The sequence below is a fragment of the Nuphar pumila genome, chromosome 5 (genome assembly GCF_984573655.1).
Source record: "Nuphar pumila chromosome 5, dmNupPumi1.hap1.1, whole genome shotgun sequence".
Taxonomy (NCBI): Eukaryota; Viridiplantae; Streptophyta; class Magnoliopsida; order Nymphaeales; family Nymphaeaceae; genus Nuphar; species Nuphar pumila.
The window spans coordinates 113,791,927-113,813,513 of NC_143253.1; the positions used below are offsets into that span (position 1 = coordinate 113,791,927).

General features: G+C 37.3%; 1 protein-coding gene across 2 annotated transcripts in view; it reads right to left on the reverse strand.

Annotated features, from left to right (window-relative positions):
- Positions 1 to 1,205: 1,205 nt before the first annotated feature.
- The window catches only part of LOC149838206 (histone acetyltransferase HAC1-like), a 56,834-nt gene continuing 36,452 nt past the window's right edge, over positions 1,206 to 21,587 (reverse strand). For both annotated transcript variants that reach the window (XM_090006450.1, XM_090006451.1), the window contains exons 14-17: positions 15,805 to 15,883; positions 15,205 to 15,597; positions 2,181 to 2,398; positions 1,206 to 2,098 (exon numbers count right to left, since the gene is read on the reverse strand). In XM_090006450.1, the coding sequence (XP_089862576.1) occupies positions 1,984 to 2,098; positions 2,181 to 2,398; positions 15,205 to 15,597; positions 15,805 to 15,883 (805 nt within the window). In that variant the 3' untranslated portion in view covers positions 1,206 to 1,983. The remainder of the gene's footprint in view (positions 2,099 to 2,180; positions 2,399 to 15,204; positions 15,598 to 15,804; positions 15,884 to 21,587) is intronic.

A 21,587-nucleotide genomic window follows, 5' to 3' on the forward strand; every position in this document is an offset into this window, starting at 1 on the left:
CCTAATTCCCCCACAGCCCCAAACCGATTTGTTCTCGTCCAAGTTAGCACCATCAACCAAGCACAAACAATATTTGTTTTTACGAAGCACAAAAAAACTAGTTATAATTTTAATTTTTATTAAAGAGAAAGCCCACATCATGTGATGGGGGCCTAAGAGAGGTTGACGTCCCGCTGTATGCCCACCTCCAAGCGGTTAAAACCCCCTCAAAGCAAGGGACATGACACGTATATTGAACTAATGACATCCTTCAAATTGAATGCCATAAGCAGATCCATTTAGCCAGGTGTGCAGAAGAATTGCCAAAACAGTCTTGGTTTAATAAAAATTAGAAACCTAGTTGCACTGGTTAAGTCTGCCATACTTATGGTTGCTGTCTCGATGGTGTAAACCCGTGACACACCCTTACCCCCATAGAGTCAACAAGTTTCTGCTTAGCAAGAGCGTATCCCTTGCTTTCATAATAACCAAGAGGATGACACTGGTGAGAATGGAACCCTAACCACCCACCTAGTGGCGAAAGCCCCCTCCACTCCCACAAACCCTTTGGGGCCACAGTCAACTCCGTCCAAATTGAAAAAATTAAGATGACCATCAGATAGATTTTTTGTTCAGATTGTGAAGCACAATTGAGCCTATGGGCACATTTGGAAGCAAGAAAAACTTTAATAGGAAAAGAAAATTTTGCTTATGAGAAGTTTTGATGTGATATTTTTTTAATATGAAAAAATTTCACTTGTTTAGATAGCATGAAAATAATAAAATAATAAATCTTAAAAAAATGAGAGGAGGTGGTGGCCAAGGTTCTTCGATACTTTTTTTTTTTCAGAAAGTGGGTGATGGTGGTGGTGAGATGGATCGTCGTAATGATGGTGGTAGAAAATCATTATGGGAGTGGTGGTGGTGGTGAACTTCTGCACTGTTTTTTTGGGAAATGGGTGATGGTGGGGAGATGGATTGTGGTGATGAAAAATCATTGTGGGGGTGGTGAAGCTTCTCCAGTGCAGTTTTTTAAAGAGGTGGGTGATAGTGGCGGTGGTGCATGGAGATGACAGTTTTCTGAGATGGTGGTGGGTGGTGGTATTGAGATAGATGGTGATAGCAGTGGTGATGAGATGGGTGGTGGAATGTAAATCATCATTTTTCCTTTATAGAAAACAATCCTCCACCACCCCATAGATAAATGTTTCCTATAAAACTTATAATTTTTACAAAAACTCTCTAAATGAAAATACTATACAAATTTTCCACTTTGTATCACTTTTCCAACATCTTTTCCACTTTCAAACGTGTCCTTTATAGAAAACAATCCTCCACCACCCCGGTAGATAAATGTTTCCTATAAAAGTATACTTTTTACAAAAACTCTCTAAATGAAAAAACTATACAAATTTTCCACTTTGTATCACTTGTCCAACATCTTTTCCACTTTCAAACGTGTCCTTCATCTTGCACAGCCATCTCTCATCTCTCAAATGGCATTTGGATACAAGAAACGCCTGGCAGACCCAGTAAACTGTAACCAGCATCAACCACATGGATGCCCAAGAATGGCAAATTTTCTCCCTCGAGTGATGATCAAATTATTAAGACCATATTGTACATATGCCATCTCTTAAATGGCACTTGAATACAAGGTAATAAATCAAAGAATTACACCTATCCGGACCACGAACACCCGCAATGGACACCCATCAATAGCTCTTATCAGGATGCCCTTGGTGTTGGAGCAGGTATCTGGCCTGGACGCTTAATGGTTCGCACCATCGAGAACCAGACTCGAGCGCACAAAATGTCATGCATGGTACACGGTTAGACTGCAAGCCACCACTTCGCTGCACAGCTGCTCCCTGTTCCGGTGGATCAAGTCCTGCATCTAAAACATCCCACTCTTTCTATATGCAGATTGGCCAAGAAATCTCATTGCAATGAGACAGCAGAAGGTTGCATCCCTTGCTCATTTGTGTCTACCTGTACAACGGGTTACTCTGTACTCCCCGCAACCTCAGCTGCTCGTTGCCTCATCATCTCCATTACCGCAGCTCTGCGCCGTGAATCAGACTGCTGTTGCAACCTCCTCAAGTGCTCTTTCAGATCCCTGAAATTTTAAAGCATGTAAAGATCCACACAAAATGGATGATGGTAGGCAGCAGCAAAGCGGCATGAATTGGGCAACTCACTTGCAGCGTGGTACATTGCAGTGGGACTCCTTGCAAGCCCGAGCATGCAGTTGGAGGAGATACCACATCTTCTTACATAGTTGGCAACCCCCAGATGCACGAGTTTTGCACACCATACCATGACGAAAGAGGCCTTTAACCTTGCGACAATTTGGATATGTGCAGTGCGGTGAGCGACATTGGGAAGCATGCACCAGGAGATCAAGCATTTTTCGTAGCTGCCACAAAGCATGGAATTAGACCAAGTTCAGTTTGTGTATCCATAGAGAAGGATTGTCCACAACAGAGCAACAATCTTTTAAAGCAAGGACCAAAACCCAAGCCTAAACAAGATCAAAACATTCCAACAATTGAAATTGAGCCTAAACATTCCAGCAACAAAAGCAATTGTAGTCGCATAAGCTTGCTATACATTTTGCAGAAAGATAATATTAAAAAAGCATAACAATAATCAACAGGCCTGTTTTTATTTCATGCAATATCGGCAACAATGAAAAAGCAGACAGGCTATGTAAAAAGTAGTCCAAATGCTTCCTAAAGCAAAAAGTAAATAGTGGAACCAAGCTGGCAGCGGACAGGAATTTAAGAAGTAAAAAGATCCGAACATGAAATACAACCTCCAAATAAGATAATTCCCCAATAATAAACAACATAACCAGAAAAGTTCAAACTCCTATTACTTTATATCACCTTGTATCCTATTCTAGTTACTATTACAGATAACTTATGGACTTATTGCCGCATAGAAACTCTGCCATCTTCTTCCAGCACCATGATCCCATAATTGGATCAAAAATCAAGAGAACCGATGAACCTGAGTACTGAAAAGCAGCATCACCAACAGTCATTCTGTTCATCACCTGTGTAGATGATAACCTGAATTCCTTAATCTTTATTTGTGCAATTTCTTCTGTGAGACTCCATTGGATTTTCAGGATAGAAGAGATCTCATGGACTAGACACGGTTTGCTTGTAAAGGTGCCCCCAGTTAGAGGAAGAAAGAAAATACCATAGTTACCAAAAGCGCTTGTTGTAGATGGAAATCATGATTCCCCAGAAGCAGAATCGAAATCAGTCAGGAATCGTGATTCCCAGTTATGGGAATTTTGACTACCAGCAATGAGAATCCTGATTTCCATGTCATGGGAATCCAGATTCCTTTTCATACGATTCCTGATTCCCTTACATGAGAACCCCGATTCCCTCAAGATCCCAATTCCTATGTTTAGAAATCATGATAACCTCAGGAATCTCGATTCTTTTAGGAATCTTGATTCTTACGCCCACACAATTTTACTTATTGCTTCCTAAACAATTCCTCATACAGCTTTCTAATAGCTTCCTGAATCATCCAAAAATTTAAAAAGAATGCTTCCCAATTCTTATTCCTGCTCTGGCAATTACAGAAAGTATGCACCTAAACAAAGTTAGAAACAGGCTCTTGTTCAGGTACAAGCATAGTAGAAAGTCTTGGTTTCAAGATTTTCTCAGAGGGGATAGTCTTGAAATATTTTTAAAAAAAAGTTGTTTTTCTCAGGCAAATGTCAGGAAGCTATCAATATATTTAAAATTTAAAAATATACAAGAAAATATATAAAATATAATGGAAAAACATTAAAGATATATAAACACATAAAAAAATGTTCATATTGCGTTAATAATGCAATAATATTATGATATTTTTGAAATAGGTGATATGTTGAACATATCGAGGTTTTTTGGGATTATATCGGATTTTGAAAATATTGTGATAAAAATCGCAACATTTTCAAAATATCGTGATAAAAAGCATTTCGATATTTGTTACTATGAGTACAAGTCATATGCACCACCACCTAACAAGGCATTGGCATTCCGACATGTCGCTTGGATCCTACATAGAGTTTCTTATAATCCAAAGGACCTGCATTCTTGGGCCACATGACCACATAGGATCTATCTTTACGCACATTTAATCATTCAAGGACATCGCTCTCTCTCTACCCGAATACTTGTTTAGCACAATCCCCAACGAACCACACATTACGCTGCATAAACAGGCATACCTAAGGTATTAAGTTTATTTGATTTAAATGTGTCTATGAAAGAAAATGATGATTACTCTTTTCTAGAATTATTTCCTAAACGTAATAATGAAGTGTTTATTAAAATGTAAAACTGTACATATATATATAATAATATTATATTATTATATATATATATAAATATATTTTTCATTTCTTTCTTTTCTGTAATTTTTTTCCTTTATTTTTATTTTGTCTTTATGTCATCTAGTTCAGTTTGAACTAGAATGATTGTTGCTAGTCAAGTCCTGTCCAGACTTGACTAGCAATAGAGCTGTTGGACTGATAGAGTTGTTGGACTGTGTCCAACAGCTCTATTGAGTCCTCTTTCAGCTGTGTATATAAAGGGGTGTAGCCCCTCTTGTATTTTAATTCCAATGCTTCTTAAGCAATTGGTTTTTCATATCAATAAAGAATACATTTTTATTTTTATTTTGTTTCCAGTTATACCCTTTTTAAGGGTTATGCTTTAGTGTCATTCTTGACACTTGCCCTTGTGAATCTAAGCTCGTGTTTCGAAGATCCCCATTTCATTTCATGGTATCAAAGCCGCGGAAGTACTAAATCTTGAGGAAAAACTGTCTCGGTTTACGTGCCCGTTTGCAAAAGTGTTCGCCACTTGAAGAGAAGTGTTTTATCATTTCATTGGAGAAGATTTCACATCTTATTGTATTGTTTTTTCTTCCTTTTTAATTTTCCTTCTTGTTTCTCTTTTATCCCTATTCTTTCTCTCCTTGTAATCGATGGATGACAATGATAAAGTCACCATCATGCCTATGAAACTAAGCGAAGGACTATGTAACAAGAGCTTCAATCAAGAAGCACCATATATGGGGAAAAGGACTATGGGGGGATTGTGGATGGTTCCAATTCGGAACCTAAGCTATCTCTTACTAAAAAGGAGGGAGATAAAGAGGTCCCTCTATCGGAAGAAGAGAAAATCAAGGCTTTTGCCTCATACGAGAAGAAATGGAAAGAATGGAGAATATCTCATGCGAAGATAATGTCTTTGCTTATCAATAGCGTTGAAATTAAAAAATGCTCAAGTCTTGCCAAATTTGATCATGCCGATAAGGCATGGGAATACCTTAAGAATATGTATTCCCTTAAAGATATTGCACATGTGTGCAACCTCCAAGAAAAAGTTCGAATGATGACACAAGGAGACAAAACTATTTGTGAATATTACAATGGGTTGTCCGAACTTTTAGAAGAACTTTCCCTTTTAGAATTAAAGTGGCATTGTGTCGAAGACATCGAGCTTCGTCAGAAACTCGATGTTGAACATTTTTACCAGTTTATCACTAGATTAAGGCCGAAATTTGAAACCACTAAATCGGCCCTACTTCACCAGGGAAAAAGTCATTCTATTATTGAAACTATTGAAGAGTTAACAATGGAAGAAAATCATCTCCGGAAAGGTTCTTCAAAAATTGAAGATGATTTTGTTTTAGTCGTGTCTAGACTAGGGAATCATGTTCGATCATATAGGTCTCCTCACTTTAACCGACAAAATGGTGACTATGATAAGAAGAAAGTTATTTGTCATCACTGTCATGAATCGGGACACTACAGACCACAATGTCTCAAACTTAAGGAGTTGAGAGAAAAAAGACCTGCAATTGCTGGATCGGAGCTTAAAGATCAGGATGCACCAGTTTCCCTGACCCAACTAATGGAGATTTTTCTGATCCAGGAAATTTTTTTGGATCAGCCCCTCATCAAAGGTGCATCTTCCTCATCTGAAGCTTCAATCGGCGCAACAACCTCATCTTTTTCTGATCCAGGAAAAATTTCTTGGCTCCTTGACTCTGGTGAATCTTTTCATATGACCCCAAATAAACAAAGTCTATCCAAATATGTTAAAAATAAAACAAGTGTTTCAAAGGTCTTTACTGCTGATGGGACTTCTCTTGAAATAGAAGGAATAGGAAATTTTGAAAAAATTTATAAAACAAAGAAATTTTTTATTCCAGAAATTAGACATGTTCCTAAATTAAATTTAAATCTTTTATCTGTATCTCAAATTTCTGATTATGAGTGTAATATTTCATTTTCTTCTCATGGTTGTTGGGTACAGGATCGTCAGTCAAACAAGCTGATTGGGGAAGGCCATAGAGAAGGAGGACTCTATTACATAGATTTTTTTGAAATGCCGAAGAAAACTTTTTGTTATAATATTCAAAAAATAGAGTTGGAACTGTGGCATAAGAGACTTGGTCACCCACGTATAGCCAAAATCCAACATTTTCCAAATTTAGGAAAATGTTGTAACTCTGAATCATTTGATTGTAAAGATTGTATTCTCGGCAAAATAAAAAGATTACCGTTTCAGAACAGAACATTTTTTTCTTCAAGACCACTTGAATTAATACACTCGGATGTTTGGGGTCCTGCACCAGTAATTTCTAAAGGAGGATTTGTTTACTATGTTATTTTTGTCGATGATTTCTTCCGACATACGTGGATTTACTTTCTCAAACATAAGTCTGAAGTATTTTCATACTTTCAAACTTTTCATAATATGGTTAAAAACAAGTTTCAAAATGATATTATTATTTTTCGCACAGATTCAGGGGGAGAGTTTTTATCCATAGATTTTCAAAATTATCTTAAATGGCATGGCATCACACATCAAAGATCTTGTCCTTATACACCTCAACAAAATGGATTGGCAGAACGAAAACATCGTCATATTATAGAAACCACTAGGACTTTATTAATAGCAAATCAAGTCCCGAAAGACTTTTGGGCAGAAGCTGCCTTAACTGCTACCTATCTCATTAATAAGATGTCACCTTCTTCGTTATAAAATATAACTCCAGACTACCCTAGACTAAGAATATTTGGGTGCAAATGTTTCATATTTACTGACAAAAATGATAAACTTTCCCCTCGTGCAATTACCTATACCTTTTTAGGATATGCTGAAAAACAGAAAGGTTATAGATGTTTTGACTTCAAAAATAATAGACTATATGTGTCTAGAAATGTTTCCTTTCTTGAAAAGGAGAGCTTCTTTGATTTTAGAAAATTAAAAGACATCACTGAGTACTCCTTTTTGCTAGATCTAACATCAGCATCTGATGAATATGACATTGACTGTAACTTTGATGATGATCAAAGAATTATTGATCTTAATGTTGAAAATGAAGTTCATAGAGATACTAGTATTCAATATTTCAGGCAACAAGAGTCTAATCCTCCATGTGCACTTGAAAAATATTCTAACATTCCAACTAGACAATCATCCCGAGTCTCGAGGCCTCCAAGAAAGTTTGTATCATACGAGTCTTTCTCACCCACATATAGGGCAGTTATTGCATTAATTCACTCATATGAAGAACCATCCACATATTTTCAAGCAAAAAATGATACCAAATGGATAAAAGCCATGAAAGCTGAATTAGATGCACTTGAAAAAGCTTCTACATGGAATATTCATGATCTTTCTCCAGGAAAGAAAACTATAGAATGTCGATGGGTTTATAAAATTAAAACCAAGAGTGATGGTACTCTTGAAAGATATAAAGCCTGTTTAGTAGCCAAAGGTTATGCCCAGGAATATGGGATTGATTACGAAGAAACCTTTGCTCTGGTGGCTCGTATGACAACTGTCCGAACCTTAATTGCCTTAGCTTCTATCAAAAAATGGTTTATTTTTCAAATAGATGTCAAAAATATTTTTTTAAATGGAAAGCTAGTTGAAGAAGTATACATGGAACCCCCTCCTGGTCTAAGTATTCCTAAAGGTAAAGTCCTTCGCTTAGAAAAAACTCTTTATGGACTTAAACAAACACCAAAAGCTTGGTATGATAGGTTTAGTCATGTTATGATCGATATTGATTTTCAATTCTGTTTAACTGACACTGTTTTGTTTATTAAGAATTCTGATGCAGGGATCATTGTGCTTCTTCTCTATGTGGATGATATAATCATCGCCGGAAGCGATAAACAGGGATTTGAAACAATCAAAACACTTCTTAAATCTCATTTTGAAATGACTGATTTGGGCTTGTCGAGATATTTTTTAGGCATTGAAGTTGCTTATTCTCCTAGAGAATATTTATTATCTTAGACTAAATTTGCTTTTGATATTGTTTTCAGGTCTGGTATTACTGATGATAAGAAAGTTGACACTCCAGAAGTTGTTAATGTTAAAATGAAGATTGATGATAGAGAACTTCTTGCAGACCCTACTCCTTACAGACAGCTTGTCGGGGCACTTTCCTATCTATCCATTACCCGACCAGATATAGCACATGTTGTTCATACAACAAATCAATTTCAACATGTTCCTACTTCTGTTCATATGGGAGCAGTCATGCGTATTATCAGATACATCAAGTCCTCTCTTTCACGAGGACTTTTCTTATCTTCCTCCTCTTCTCTTGATTTAATTGCATATACTGATGTTGATTAGGGAGGTGATCCCAATAACAGACACTCAACCACTGGCTTTTGTGTCTTTTTAGAAGAATCATTGATCTCGTGGAGGTGTAAAAAGCAACAGAAGGTATCTCTCCCATCCACCGAAGCTGAATACAGAGTCATGGCAACCACGACCATGAAAGTAGTTTGGCTCCGACGACTGCTTGCTGACATGGGAACTGAAGCAACAAAGGCTTCACAAATGTGTTGTGACAACAAAAGTGTGATCTACATTGTCAGTAACAGAACATTCCACGAATGCACAAAACACATCGAAATGGATTGTCACTACGTCAGAAAGGAATATCTACACGAGATAATTGATATGCCATATGTCACTTCAGAATATCAGTTAGCAAACTTCTTTACAAAGCCTCTCGCTGCTCCCCGATTTCACTTTCTCTTAGACAAACTTTCGCTCATTGTACCGTAAGTTTGAGGGGGAGTGTTAAAATGTAAAATTGTACATATATATAATAATAATATTATATATTATATATATATATATATTTCATTTTTTTCTTCTCTGTAATTTTTTTCCTTTATTGTTATTTTTTGTCTTTATGTCATTTAGTTCAGTTTGAACTAGAATGACGGTTGCTAGTCAAGTCTTGTCCAGACTTGACTAGCAATAGAGTTGTTGGACTGACACGACTGACACAGCCCAACAACTCTAAATAGAACTGTGTCCAACAGCTCTATTGAATCCTCTTTCAGCTGTGTATATTAAGGGGTGCAGCCCCTCTTGTATTTTAATTCCAATGCTTTTTAAGCAATTGGTTTTTCATATCAGTAAAGAATACATTTTTATTTTTATTTTGTGTCGAGTTATACCCTTTTTAAGGGTTATGCTTTAGTGTCATTCTTGACACTTGCCCTTGTGAATCTAAGCTTGTGTTTCGAAGATCCCCATTTCATTTCAATGTTAAACAATAATGATGTTGTTAATGATGAATCGCAATACAACATCCAGTGTGGTGAATCACATGACATTGATGATGGACCTCTAGTTATCCAGTATGGAAGAACTGGTGATAGACATCTTTAGCATAGAAAATCAATAACCAAGCACTCTTAGGAAATCAGAAAAAACACATAAGCCTCCAGATAGATTTGTATCCTAAACATTTTACTCCTCAATATAGAGCCTGACTAGCCAAGATATTTTATTACTTTGAACCCTCCGCATACAACCAGACTAAGAATTATCCTAAATGGATGAGTGCCATGAATGATGAAATACAAGCCTTAAAAAAGTCCAGAAACTGAGATATCAAAAATCTTCCTCATAGAAAGAAGACAATAGATTGTAGATGGGTATTTAAAATTAAAACCAAGAGTGATGGAACTTTAGAGAGGCATAAGGCTAGAATAGTGGTCAAGGGTTATTCTTAGGAGTATGGAATAAATTATGATGAAACCTTTGTTTCAGTAGCTAGGATGACTTCTGTTAGAACTTTTATAGTTAAAGTTATTAAATGTTGGCCTATTTATCAAATGGAAGTCAAGAATGCCTTATTCAATGGTGAATTGAAGGAAGAAGTTTATATGGATCCACCACCTGAATATGAAGTTCTTGTTGTAAAGGTGCTTCACTTAAGGAAAGTGCTTTATGGTCTGAAACATACGCCTAAAGTCAAGTACGATCAATTTAATTTTGTTATGATTAAACTAGGTTTTACTTCCCGTTATATTGACACCGCTATGTTTATTAAGATATCTGATGCAGGTATTGCTATTCTTCTTCTCTACGTTGACAATATGATCATCACTGAAAGAGACAAACATGTTACATATTATGCTTTTCTATGTTTATTAAGAATGTTTTAAAACAATCTTTTAAATCTTTTAAATGATTAATCTAGGTTTTCTTAGATACTTTTTAGGGATTGAGATTACATATTCTCCTTGTGGCTATTTTCTAACTCAATCCAAGTTTGATTCTGAAATTACATATAAGAAAAAGGTGGACAATCCTGAAGTGATAAATGCAAAAAAAGACGATAGATGATGGCACACCTCTAGACGATCCTACTCCTTACCACCAAATAATTGGGGCTCTCACATATTTGACCATTACCAGTCCTGATATCACATACAATCCATATCACCAGTCAATTCCAAAATTTTCCTACCATTGTGCACATGAGTGTCATTATTTGTATCATTAGATATTTGCAAAATTTTGTTTTTAAAGGGATTGTTTTGCCTTCCGCCTCTCCACTTGAATTAATTGTTTATATTGACTTTGACTGGCAAGCAGCAGCCAAAGGTGTTATTATCGTCAACCGAAGTTGAGTAGCGGGCCATGACCACCACAACATCTGAAGTTGTGTGGTTGAAAAGAATATTGGAAAACAAACGTGCATATGCAATCACCCTCAAGGTTATGTTGTGATAATAAAAATGTCATCTAAATAGTCGGTAATCATACATTCCATGAACGAACCAAGTACATCGAGATGAATTGCCATTATGTTCGTAAAGAATATCTTAAGAAAACTATTATTTTGCCCTATGTAGCATCAAAATTCTAGCTAGCTGACTTCACAAAAGCGTTTGCATCTCTTCGATTTCACTTCTTACTTGACAAACTTTTGGTGATCACAGCGTAAGTTTGAGGGTGAGTGTTAAGTTGTATCATATATATATATATATATACACACACACACATTATATATATATATATCATTGCAATAGGTAATACCCAATAGGGGTATTTCAGTCTTTTCACTGTATAGGTTGTGCCCGCTAGGGGCACTAGTGTTTTTGTATATTTTTTGTTTCCTTTATTTTTTTTGGTAAATTTCTGTTTTTGTTATGGGCAATATTGTCATTACCCAAATATAGTTGTTGGGATGCTCCCAACAACTATGTTGGCTCTCCTTTGTGTATATACAGGGGTGCTTCTCCTTAGATGTAAAATGGCTTGTCTCAAGCAATAATCCTATTAAGACTTATGTTTATTACTATTTGTTTCTTGCCCATCTATGAGTTGTGATTGTGTGCTTGTATTTGACCCATAAGTGGTCCTTGTGTATACCCACTTTTGTGTGTTTGTAAGGCCCATAAGAGGCACTCTATTACTCTTTTTTGTATTTGATTACACCTTGACCCAACCCAAATAACTTTTGTTCGCCATTTTTTTTTTACGTTTAACTTGGGTGAAAGGGCAGAGAGGAAGAAAAAAGAGGAAAGAAAAATAAAAAGACAAAGAAAGGAAGAGAAGGGAAAAGAAGAATAAAGAGGAGGAAGAAAAAGAAATATGAGGAGAGAGAGAGAGCACCGATTTTTCCTCAACCTTTTCTTCTTCTTCTTCTTCTCCCAATCTACTCGAGAGAGAGAAAGAGAGGGGGGAAGGGGGCTGGTGAGGGACGAAAACCCCCTTTTGTTCCCCGCTCTTGGCCCAACCCACTTCCTTTTTATTTTTTTTATAATCAACCCTCTTTTTTAGTTTAGAAAACAAAAGCATTCCTCCTTTCCTTTTCAGAAATTGCAGTCAACCCCTTTAGAATACTCTTTTTTTAATTTCTGATATGGACCCTAATGTAGATCTACACTTGATCTAGACCCATATATATATATATATATATATATATATATATATATATATATATATATATATATGTATATATATATAGTTGTGTTCCCGTACTCTCATTTTTTGAAATTTCTGTGTTGTACCATCTGTACCCGTACCCACGTGACAGCTGTACTGATAGGGTTATAGACCAAAAAGAAAGAAATAAGAATAAACTTATGAAGTACCTCCGCGGTAACAAGCAGAATCAAGAACATGAAGTCAAGCTCTACATGCCTTCACAAAGTAGGAACTTTAAGTAGCAGGTATGATTTACTAGCAGTATGATAAAAAAAATGGCCAGTGTGCATGAGACCATGATCTATCAACCACAAAATTCATTGGTGGATACTTTAAACAACGCACTAATGGCTCTAGGAGTAGGCATAAGAGCACTTGAGTAGGAAGATATCCGTTAATGATATGTACAGACATTTGCATATATTTGGTAGTTTGATCCTCATTCCCACGCTTGTAGAGGTATACATGGGTACGGGTAAGTGGTAGAATAGAAGTATATGGGGTACTAAAAATCTTAAAACCGCTGAAGTATGTATGAAGGATGGAATAAAACTGTGGGTTATTACAAATCTTAAGAATTCAGAAGTATGCCTTTGCATGATTATTTGGGAATAGAAAGGATTTCAAAGATATGAAGAAAGATATAAAGATGTAACATATACATATTTTACAATATACGAAGTACGTTGTACAGCCAACAACATAAGTACACTGGCTATTCCAAAAGTATCCATATCATATAACTTTCTCCCATAACAAAATATCCGAGAGTTCTGAGTTCTGGCCACAATAACACATACATGAGCTGGCAGAAAACAACTGGTGGACTAGTTGGATCCCAACCAAGTTCTGATGGATCGTTCAATGTGGTCCATAAAACAAAGCCTAACAAACCAAGGCAGGTTCAGTATTGATGTTTGTCATGACCACGGCTCACAGGCATTTAGGAATTTAGGTGGCAAAGCATATCATCTGGAAAACATTCATAGTTCTATAATGCAACCATATTCTTATTAGATAAGCTTTCTTTTCTCACTCAATATTGTAGTTCTGAAACTCTTTAATATGAAATTGATCTATTTCTATAATCTAGTTCAAAGTTTCAACTCATTCCCCAAAAGACATGACCTGGATTAGACAGAACTACAAAAGGATCTAGTTCACAATATCAATCAACAGCAAAGATGGGGAAATTGATCAAAATTGATTTCAGGTTCTAACTGTAGAATATTTGTGAAATCCCAGATAAAATCGCATTTACTGGAATTTCTTTTGTCCATATCATATTTTTATTTATAGTTCCTAATGGACTCGAGTTCAAGCTAAATAGATTTTCAGGTCAATTCAGAGAATCAGCAGATTCAGACTCGAACTGAATCAAGCTGAATGAGCCAATTTTACTTTTTAATAAAAAAATCATTGAAAATTTAAAAATATTATAATATTTTAAAAAACTATTACAATCATTAAAAGATTAAAAATCGATTGAGGGCTGAATCGGCCCTTATGGAATCAATTTTGGGCCACTTTGGATCAGCCCTTATGGAATCAATTTTAGGTCGATTTGCATCGATACTGACAACACTAAGTCTATGTAATACTACATTGCAGACTTTCCTATTATAGGGTTCCCACTAGACTATTACTGGCATGCCCTTGATAAATTTCAAATTTTATCTATGCCTTAATGAGGCACTAACCAGATTTTCCAGTACTGAACAGCCAAACATGACACAGATTTTGATCTTGTTACATGATAAGCTAGGGAGTGAAACTGCCCACACTCGCCGATAAAAAAAAGTCAAAAGACTACCGGTGGATAAGCCCTCAAAAGCATGACGGAAGGTTAAGGGCAGAGAGATCGCCACAGGGTACATAATTATGTGTTGCATCTCTATAGATGATAACCCATACTTTTCTCATGGGAACATGCCAAACCATATAAGAAGCACATAAGATTTCTTGAGCTACTGACCAACATGGTCATCAGCAGTATAGCCCAATCAAACCAAGTGCTGATGGTTTTGCTCTATTTCTTTATTTGGTATCTTCACTTGTTTTTTTATACTTTTTTTTTGTTTGCTTGGTATAAATATCAGACAGTGTAATCATGTGCTAAAATCTAAATCGTACCCAGGTTTCAGAATTGTGGAAAAGCATGTGCAAGACCATCTAGAGTCTAGACAGCAAAGCTACCAACCTGCAACTTTTGCACATGATAATGTTTCAAGCAATCATCAATTGACAAAAAAAACCTTTATACCAATGCCACCGTAAAGTTTGGGATAAGAATAAAATGTAGCATCTGTACCGCTAGCATTTACCATTGGACAAAAAGTCATTCAGATCATGGCTCATATACCAAGCCAAAGGGGGCATTTTTATTGATGACAATCACCCTATATGCAACGAGGATAGAGAAGAAAATGATCTAAACTAACTCTACAATTGAACCATCTTAAGAATTACATACAAATACAATAGTTAAAAAAAATAACAGAATTAATTCTATATAAATCTAATTAGTATTTATACTATTTCAATGAAGGGCGAGTTGGAAAAACCATTGATTCCTTAGGTAAACGAGTATGCAATTAAAACCTAGGGAGAGCTCATCCTAATATAAGATGTGGGAAACATGAATTTCGCTTAAAGTCTTAAGTTGCACATAATATAGCTTAAGGTTTCTGCCCAGCAAATTTTCGTCTTCCACAGCTATCCAGCTTCTATCCTAAAAGTAACGCATCAACTGATTATGGAGAGAGGGAAACAGGCCTAACTGATATTCATCAGAAAATAGCTCTAAGAGGTTCAACAACCAGCTTTTTGTATCAAAAAGTAAAGAAAAAGAACAAGCAAAGATAAAGCGTAAACTACAGATTTCAGAAGGAAGTTTTGTAAAACACTGGCAAAAACCTAGGTGTAATACCTGCAACACTCGCTTTTGCCGAGCCTCTTTATTTTGAGCATCACGATCTGCTGTTGATGGAGGATTTGTCAGTTTATGAGGATGATCAACACCACCATCCTTCTGGTAACATGCATTGCAGACATCAAAATCAGGGCAGATCTCACAGCGCCATCCTTGACCAGCCTCAATGTCATGGTGGCATGAGGTGCAGGTAGTTACAAAAGCAGGTGCTGTTGGATTATGGAGATGATAGAGAACCATCATCGAAGAATGCTTGGCACGACGCAGAGTATCATATTGGTAGTGGTTTCCCTGACATAGACTTAAAAAGGCTTGCCTGGTGTCAAAAAATTCACTTTCGAGGATCTCATCCTGATCCTTGGTGTCTGCAGGAACATCATTAATCTCAACCTGCATGGAAAGCATAAATTATTATAGCACCAATGAAATCAACCATCTTGAGCCTTTCCAACCTTTGAAGCTTGTAGTTGTCATAGCAGAAAGTGGTAGGCTCCAAAACATCACATAAAAGCACTCATGCAACAAAAATTTCACAACCAAGAATAGAAGTTATATTAGATTCGCTTATCACAGATGAGAACACTTCTAGACACTCACCGGGAAAAGAGTGTGCTTTTCTCTGCTGTTTATTGGGTGTCTGTCCCTCTCCTCAAGCTTCTGCTCTGCCTCATAACATCTAACAAAGTTGAAAGAAGTCAGAATCTGTCAAAAATCGCTAATTTATTATGCCATATAAAACCTAGATGCAGAAAAAGCTCATGGAAATAACAACTAAAAAAGTAGCAAAAGAACTCAGTTCCAACACATTGTATTAAAGGCTGTCACATGGATATGAGTACAGGTATGTGGTACAATGTGGGTACAGCTAGTATGATACGTGTGTCTCCCAAAAGAATGGTGCGGATATACATACTTAAAGGCGTCTGAATGCTACATTAAAGTGACATAAAGGTAGATGGTCAAAATAGCCACCCCATTTATTAGGAATTGCACAAAGCTATAAAAAAACTGAAGTTTGTTCCAAATAAGATTAGAGAAATGTGAAAACTGCAGAAATGTTGTCCTAATACTCACCCCATTTATTAGGAACTGTACAAAGCTATCAAAAACCGGAAGTTTGTTCCAAATAAGATTAGAGAGACGAGAAAACTGCAGAAATATTGTCCTACAAAGCCGGAAGATTTCTAAACCTTAATCCCAGTAAGAGGGCAGGCGACTTTCATCCAAAAAACATTGATCATTAATGGATCCTGAGAGCAAAAGGTGAGCCTGAGGCCTTGTTCTGCTGGAAGAGAGTGTATGTACTCTCATTCGGAGGAAGACAAAGTAATACATCATATTTTAAATTAAGTAAAGCATACAATTATAATACTAACATTACCTTGACTTTTACATGCAAAGTTATTTGATGTTTCATTTTTCTCTTGATGGATGGCCTTCCTATCTATTCTTTCTCTTCCTCCCATCAGCTCCTACTTATGCATCAGTCTCCATACCCATTTACACCCCCACAACATTCTGATCACAAGAATTTTTAAATTTTAAGATCATTACTTTTTCAGTTCATATCACAAGAATTGTATGGATCATATGTTTTAACAAGTTAAATATACATGATACATATTTGTTTCTCATTTGATTTTCTTTTCACTTCCCTTTTGATTCTCATTTTACTTCCCATTTGATTCCCATGTTGCTTCCTTTTCGATTATCATTTCGCTTTCAAATGGAGTCCCCACTTTTTAATTATAAATTTTAAAATGTCTCAATCTCACTTGCACGTCCCGAATCGTTTACCGCTTCTACTTCTCAATCTGGCAACTGAGCCGAACTTGCTAGCATCCATTTGAAGCCATGGAAGTTAAAACTCCCTACATGTCAATATGAATATGAAATTATACACATAAATATAAAATGTATATTTTATATAATCTCTAGGCTCCTAGAAACCATAACCCATGAACCAATGACCCTTGGCCTAAGCGACCATGGTGAATCCTATGTAATGAATTATGAAACACTAGTTCAAAGACAAATGCACAAGTACACAAACAAGAATCCACTAATGGGCAAAATACAATAAGCCTCAAAGGGCTAAGAGCAAAGGACACACAATGAGAGAGAATCCTTAAAAATAATGAAAGAGAATATTATTGAAAATGCTTGAAAAAGCATTACAAGAAGTAGGGGAGAAGTCCCCTATTTATACATGCTTTTGGGGACATTGGGAGCTCCCCCAAAAGCTCTTTTCAGAGGCTACTTTATTACCCCTTAAACAAATAAATAAAAAATAAAAAGACAAAAAAATAACAGATTACAAAAAAGTCCCTAGTGGACATGCCTATTTACATGTGAACAACAGAACTAAATTGACCCTAGTGGGCATTACAAAATGAAACACATAAATACTCGATATATATATATATATATATATATATATATATATATATATATTAACACCCTCCCTCAAACTGACGGTGAGAGCACCGAGAGTTTGCTTAGGAGAAAGTAGAAACGGAGGGATTGCAAAGTTTTGGTAAAGAAATTTGCGAGTTGATATTCTGAAGTGACATATGACAGTTGAATGGTGCCTCGCAAAAATTCATCTCGAACAATATGACAGCCCATCTCGATGTGTTTTGTTCGTTCATAGAAGGTATGATTGTTGGCAATGTAGATAGCATTTTTGTTATCGCAACACAATTTCGAGAGAATAGAGATGATGACTCCCATATCTTTGAGCAGACTTCGCAACCAGACAAGTTGCCATCACTCTTTTCGTAGAAGACAATGATACACTATGTCACATGGGTGCGGGGGTGCGGCAATATATATATATATATGTCACATGGGTGCGGGTGCAGGTGCGGGGGTGCGGCAATTTCAAAAACCTTGGGTGCGGAGGTGCGGCAATATATATATATATATATATATATATATATATATATATATATATATATATATATATATATATATATATATAGATAGAGAGAGAGAGAAGGGGGTTCCCCCTGGCGCAGGTCAAACGTACAGGGAGGAGGCACCCCTTCAATGCCACCCAGTGTTGTGAAAAGCGTTGAGGCGTAGCGAGGCGCTCCACCAAAATCTGAGGCGAGGCGTAAGCCTCAAAAAAAAATTTTTAAACTTAAAAAAAACTATAAAAATGATCTAAAATTATAAATAAATAAGAAATGCTTTATTGATGAAGCGCCAACCAACATGAAATAAAAATTCTCAAATAAAAAAAATATGAGATTAACATGTAAAAGTAACATTAATGCAACAACTTAATCTATATAAGTATCTAATTGCATAAATATGAGCATTCATTCAATAAAAAACTAACATTAACAACAAAATGCATATTAGCACTAACAACATCATGTCATAATTAAAAAATGCATGTTAACATTAACAACCAAATCATCATCGCTACAGTTATCCAAATAAAATTAGAAAAGGTCGTACATCCAAAGAGACTCGTGAAGCAGTATAAAGGCATTAATTAATAAACAAAAAAAAATGCAAAGGTTTCACAATTCCAATTCACGAAAACCGACACATCTTATCCGAAAAAGGAAAACAAGGGACCGCACGATCGATCTATACATGATAGATTTTAGGAGCATCAATCTAATCACCAGCAAAAAAACAGAAAAAGGAAAAAACACTGATGAGGCGACGACTAATCCCAATCAAATCTTACTCCAAACAATCAATAAACCACAAAGTTGATCAAACATCGACAAATCAATCAACGCCACAAATCCTACAACGACAACTCGAATTTCCACAAACTCCAATCCGTTAATTAAAAAAAAACGAAAAAGCCATACCATAACATCAAAATCCGAACTACAATATATAAAACTCAAACCCTAGAATTCCTCGTAAAAGCAAAAGAGCCTCGTGAATTATAGGGTTTTTCTTTCTTCGCAAGAAAACAACAACAATAGGAAAGGATCGAGGAAAATAATCGATGCGATATAGAAAGAAGATAAGGATGATGATGAGAATAATAGGAATAAGAATAAGAAGATGATGAAGAAGAAAGAGGAGGAGAAGGGATTTTCGCACCTCGATGCCTTTCCCCTGAAGAAGACTGAAGGAAAATGATGTGTTGTGCGTCGAATCGGAGCGGTGGCCAACACGCCCTTAAAATAGTCCACGTGCAAGAGTCCGAGCGGTGCGATGACTCTTCCTCCGTCGTCTTTCCCTTATTTCTCACTCTTTAATTTCTCGGGAAAATTAAAGTCGGCGGTGGCTGTGGGTCGCCGATGCCTTCTCAGCAGAAAACAGAGAACTTTACCTGTCATCGGAAAACGCAGAGGTCGCCGGCGGCGAGTGATGGCCGGCGACAGCAGTGGCGGCGGCGAGTGGTCGCATGGCGGTGGTTGTGGGTCGCCGATCCCTTCTCAGCAGAGGAAAGAAGAAGGTGGAAGAGGCGATGATCGGCGACGGGTGGTGGCCGGCGATAGCAGTGGCGGTGGACGAGAGGGGACGGAGTGGAGAGAGAAGGGGCGAGGGCTTTCCCCCGCCCCGAAGCGCCTGTGTCTTTTTTAAAGACACAGGTTCTCGATCTTTCGAGAATACGGGCCCGGATCCGGGTCGAACTCGGGTCCGGGCCATCCGATTTTTAATGCGCACCTCACTTTGAGGCGCGCCTTGCCTCAAGGCGTACGTCTCAAGGCGCATGAGGCGTACGCCTTGAGGCTGTTGCGCTTTTTAAGTGCGCCTCAAGGCGAAAAGGGCCTCGCCTCGAGGCGAGGCGCGCTTTTTGCGCCTTGAGGCGCGTTTTTAACAACACTGATGCCACCCTAAAGAAGGTGGTGGTGAGCATCCAAGTCATGGGGCAGGTTGGCTCCGGTCGACCCAAAAGAGTTGGGCAAATCTAGCCTGCCATGTCCAGTTTGAGAAACCGGGTCAGGATCCACTTTAGGTACTGGGTCCGAGCCCACTTCAAGTACTGGGTCTGGGCCCACTTCAGGTTCTTGGTCCGGATGAACTTCATAAAGAGGGGTCTAGAACCGTTACACATTATGGGTCTGAATCAACAATAGTAATAGTGGGGCCATGTGAAGATCCAACCAATCATGCATGAGAGGCCATTTAAATGCCTTGAAACCATTGGTAATAGGGAGAGGGCAATAAAGGCCAGTCTCACACGTTATAAAAAAAGAGTGCATTGATTGGCCTAACCTTGTTGCCAATAATATTGAGAGTATCCACATAATATTCAATAATGACTCCTCTATTTAAGGGGCTACTTTGCCTCTCATTGGCTCTCAAAAAAGGAAGTTGAGAGGGCATGATAATCTCCAGGGTAACTCCATCCAACGGCACCACGTTGGGAATAGTGAATCTCCCCATCCAATGATGGTGGCCCCTCGTGAACCGCACCTCCTTGGCGAGGTCGAGTCTAGCTGGACCGGCGATCGATGGTGGCGTCCAACCAGTAAGGTAAAATGACAAAGAAGAGGATGAAGGTGAGGGCTCCATGGCAGTCACCAAGTCGAGGGCTCCATGTCATCTCCTTCCACGCTTCGACGAGGTTTCATAGGGTAAATTTAAAAAAAAATCCAAAAATGGACCAAAATGACCCTGGGTGCATTGACCACACCCAGGGTCGGGTTGACCGCACCGGGTGCCGCACCCGCATCGCATCGCGTCGACGCAGGTGCGGCACCTGTCTGGTCGAATCCCTGTGACATAAATGATACATTTTGTTGTTTCTTACATCTTCAAGAAATTAATGATTCTCCAAGAAAAACACAATAACATGTGTTAGAAATACGATCATTGGGGTTACCACCCCAATCAGAGTTAATATAATCAATTAAATTAGGAGATGAAGAAGAGAATAAGAATATCCCTTTTATTATTGTTTCCTTTAGATATCTGATAATTTGCATGACAGCGGCTATGTGAATAGCAGTAGGAGCATTTTGGAATTGACTTGAACTGTGAACAGCATCAACAATATTCGGCCAGGTAATAGACACATACGTTAGTGACCCAATCAATTGACGATAAGGAGTGGGATCTTCTAAAGGAGTTTCATCATATCTGATACAAGCTTCATCTGAGAAAGAACATATCCTCGAGAAAAATATGCAACTTCAATCCCTAAAAAATACCTTAGAAATCCAAAGTCAGACATATCAAAATTGTTTTTAAGAACATTTTTAATAGACTCAATGCCCATTTTATCATTTCCAGTGATAATTATATCATCAACATATAACAGTAAGATAGTCATGTGGTCTCCTGCATTCTTAACAAAAAGAGTAGTGTCAATATAATAAGACTTTACTGAAGCAGTCACACCAAGCTTTTGGAGCTTGCTTAAGTGTTTTTTTCTTTTTTTATTTCAAAACCCA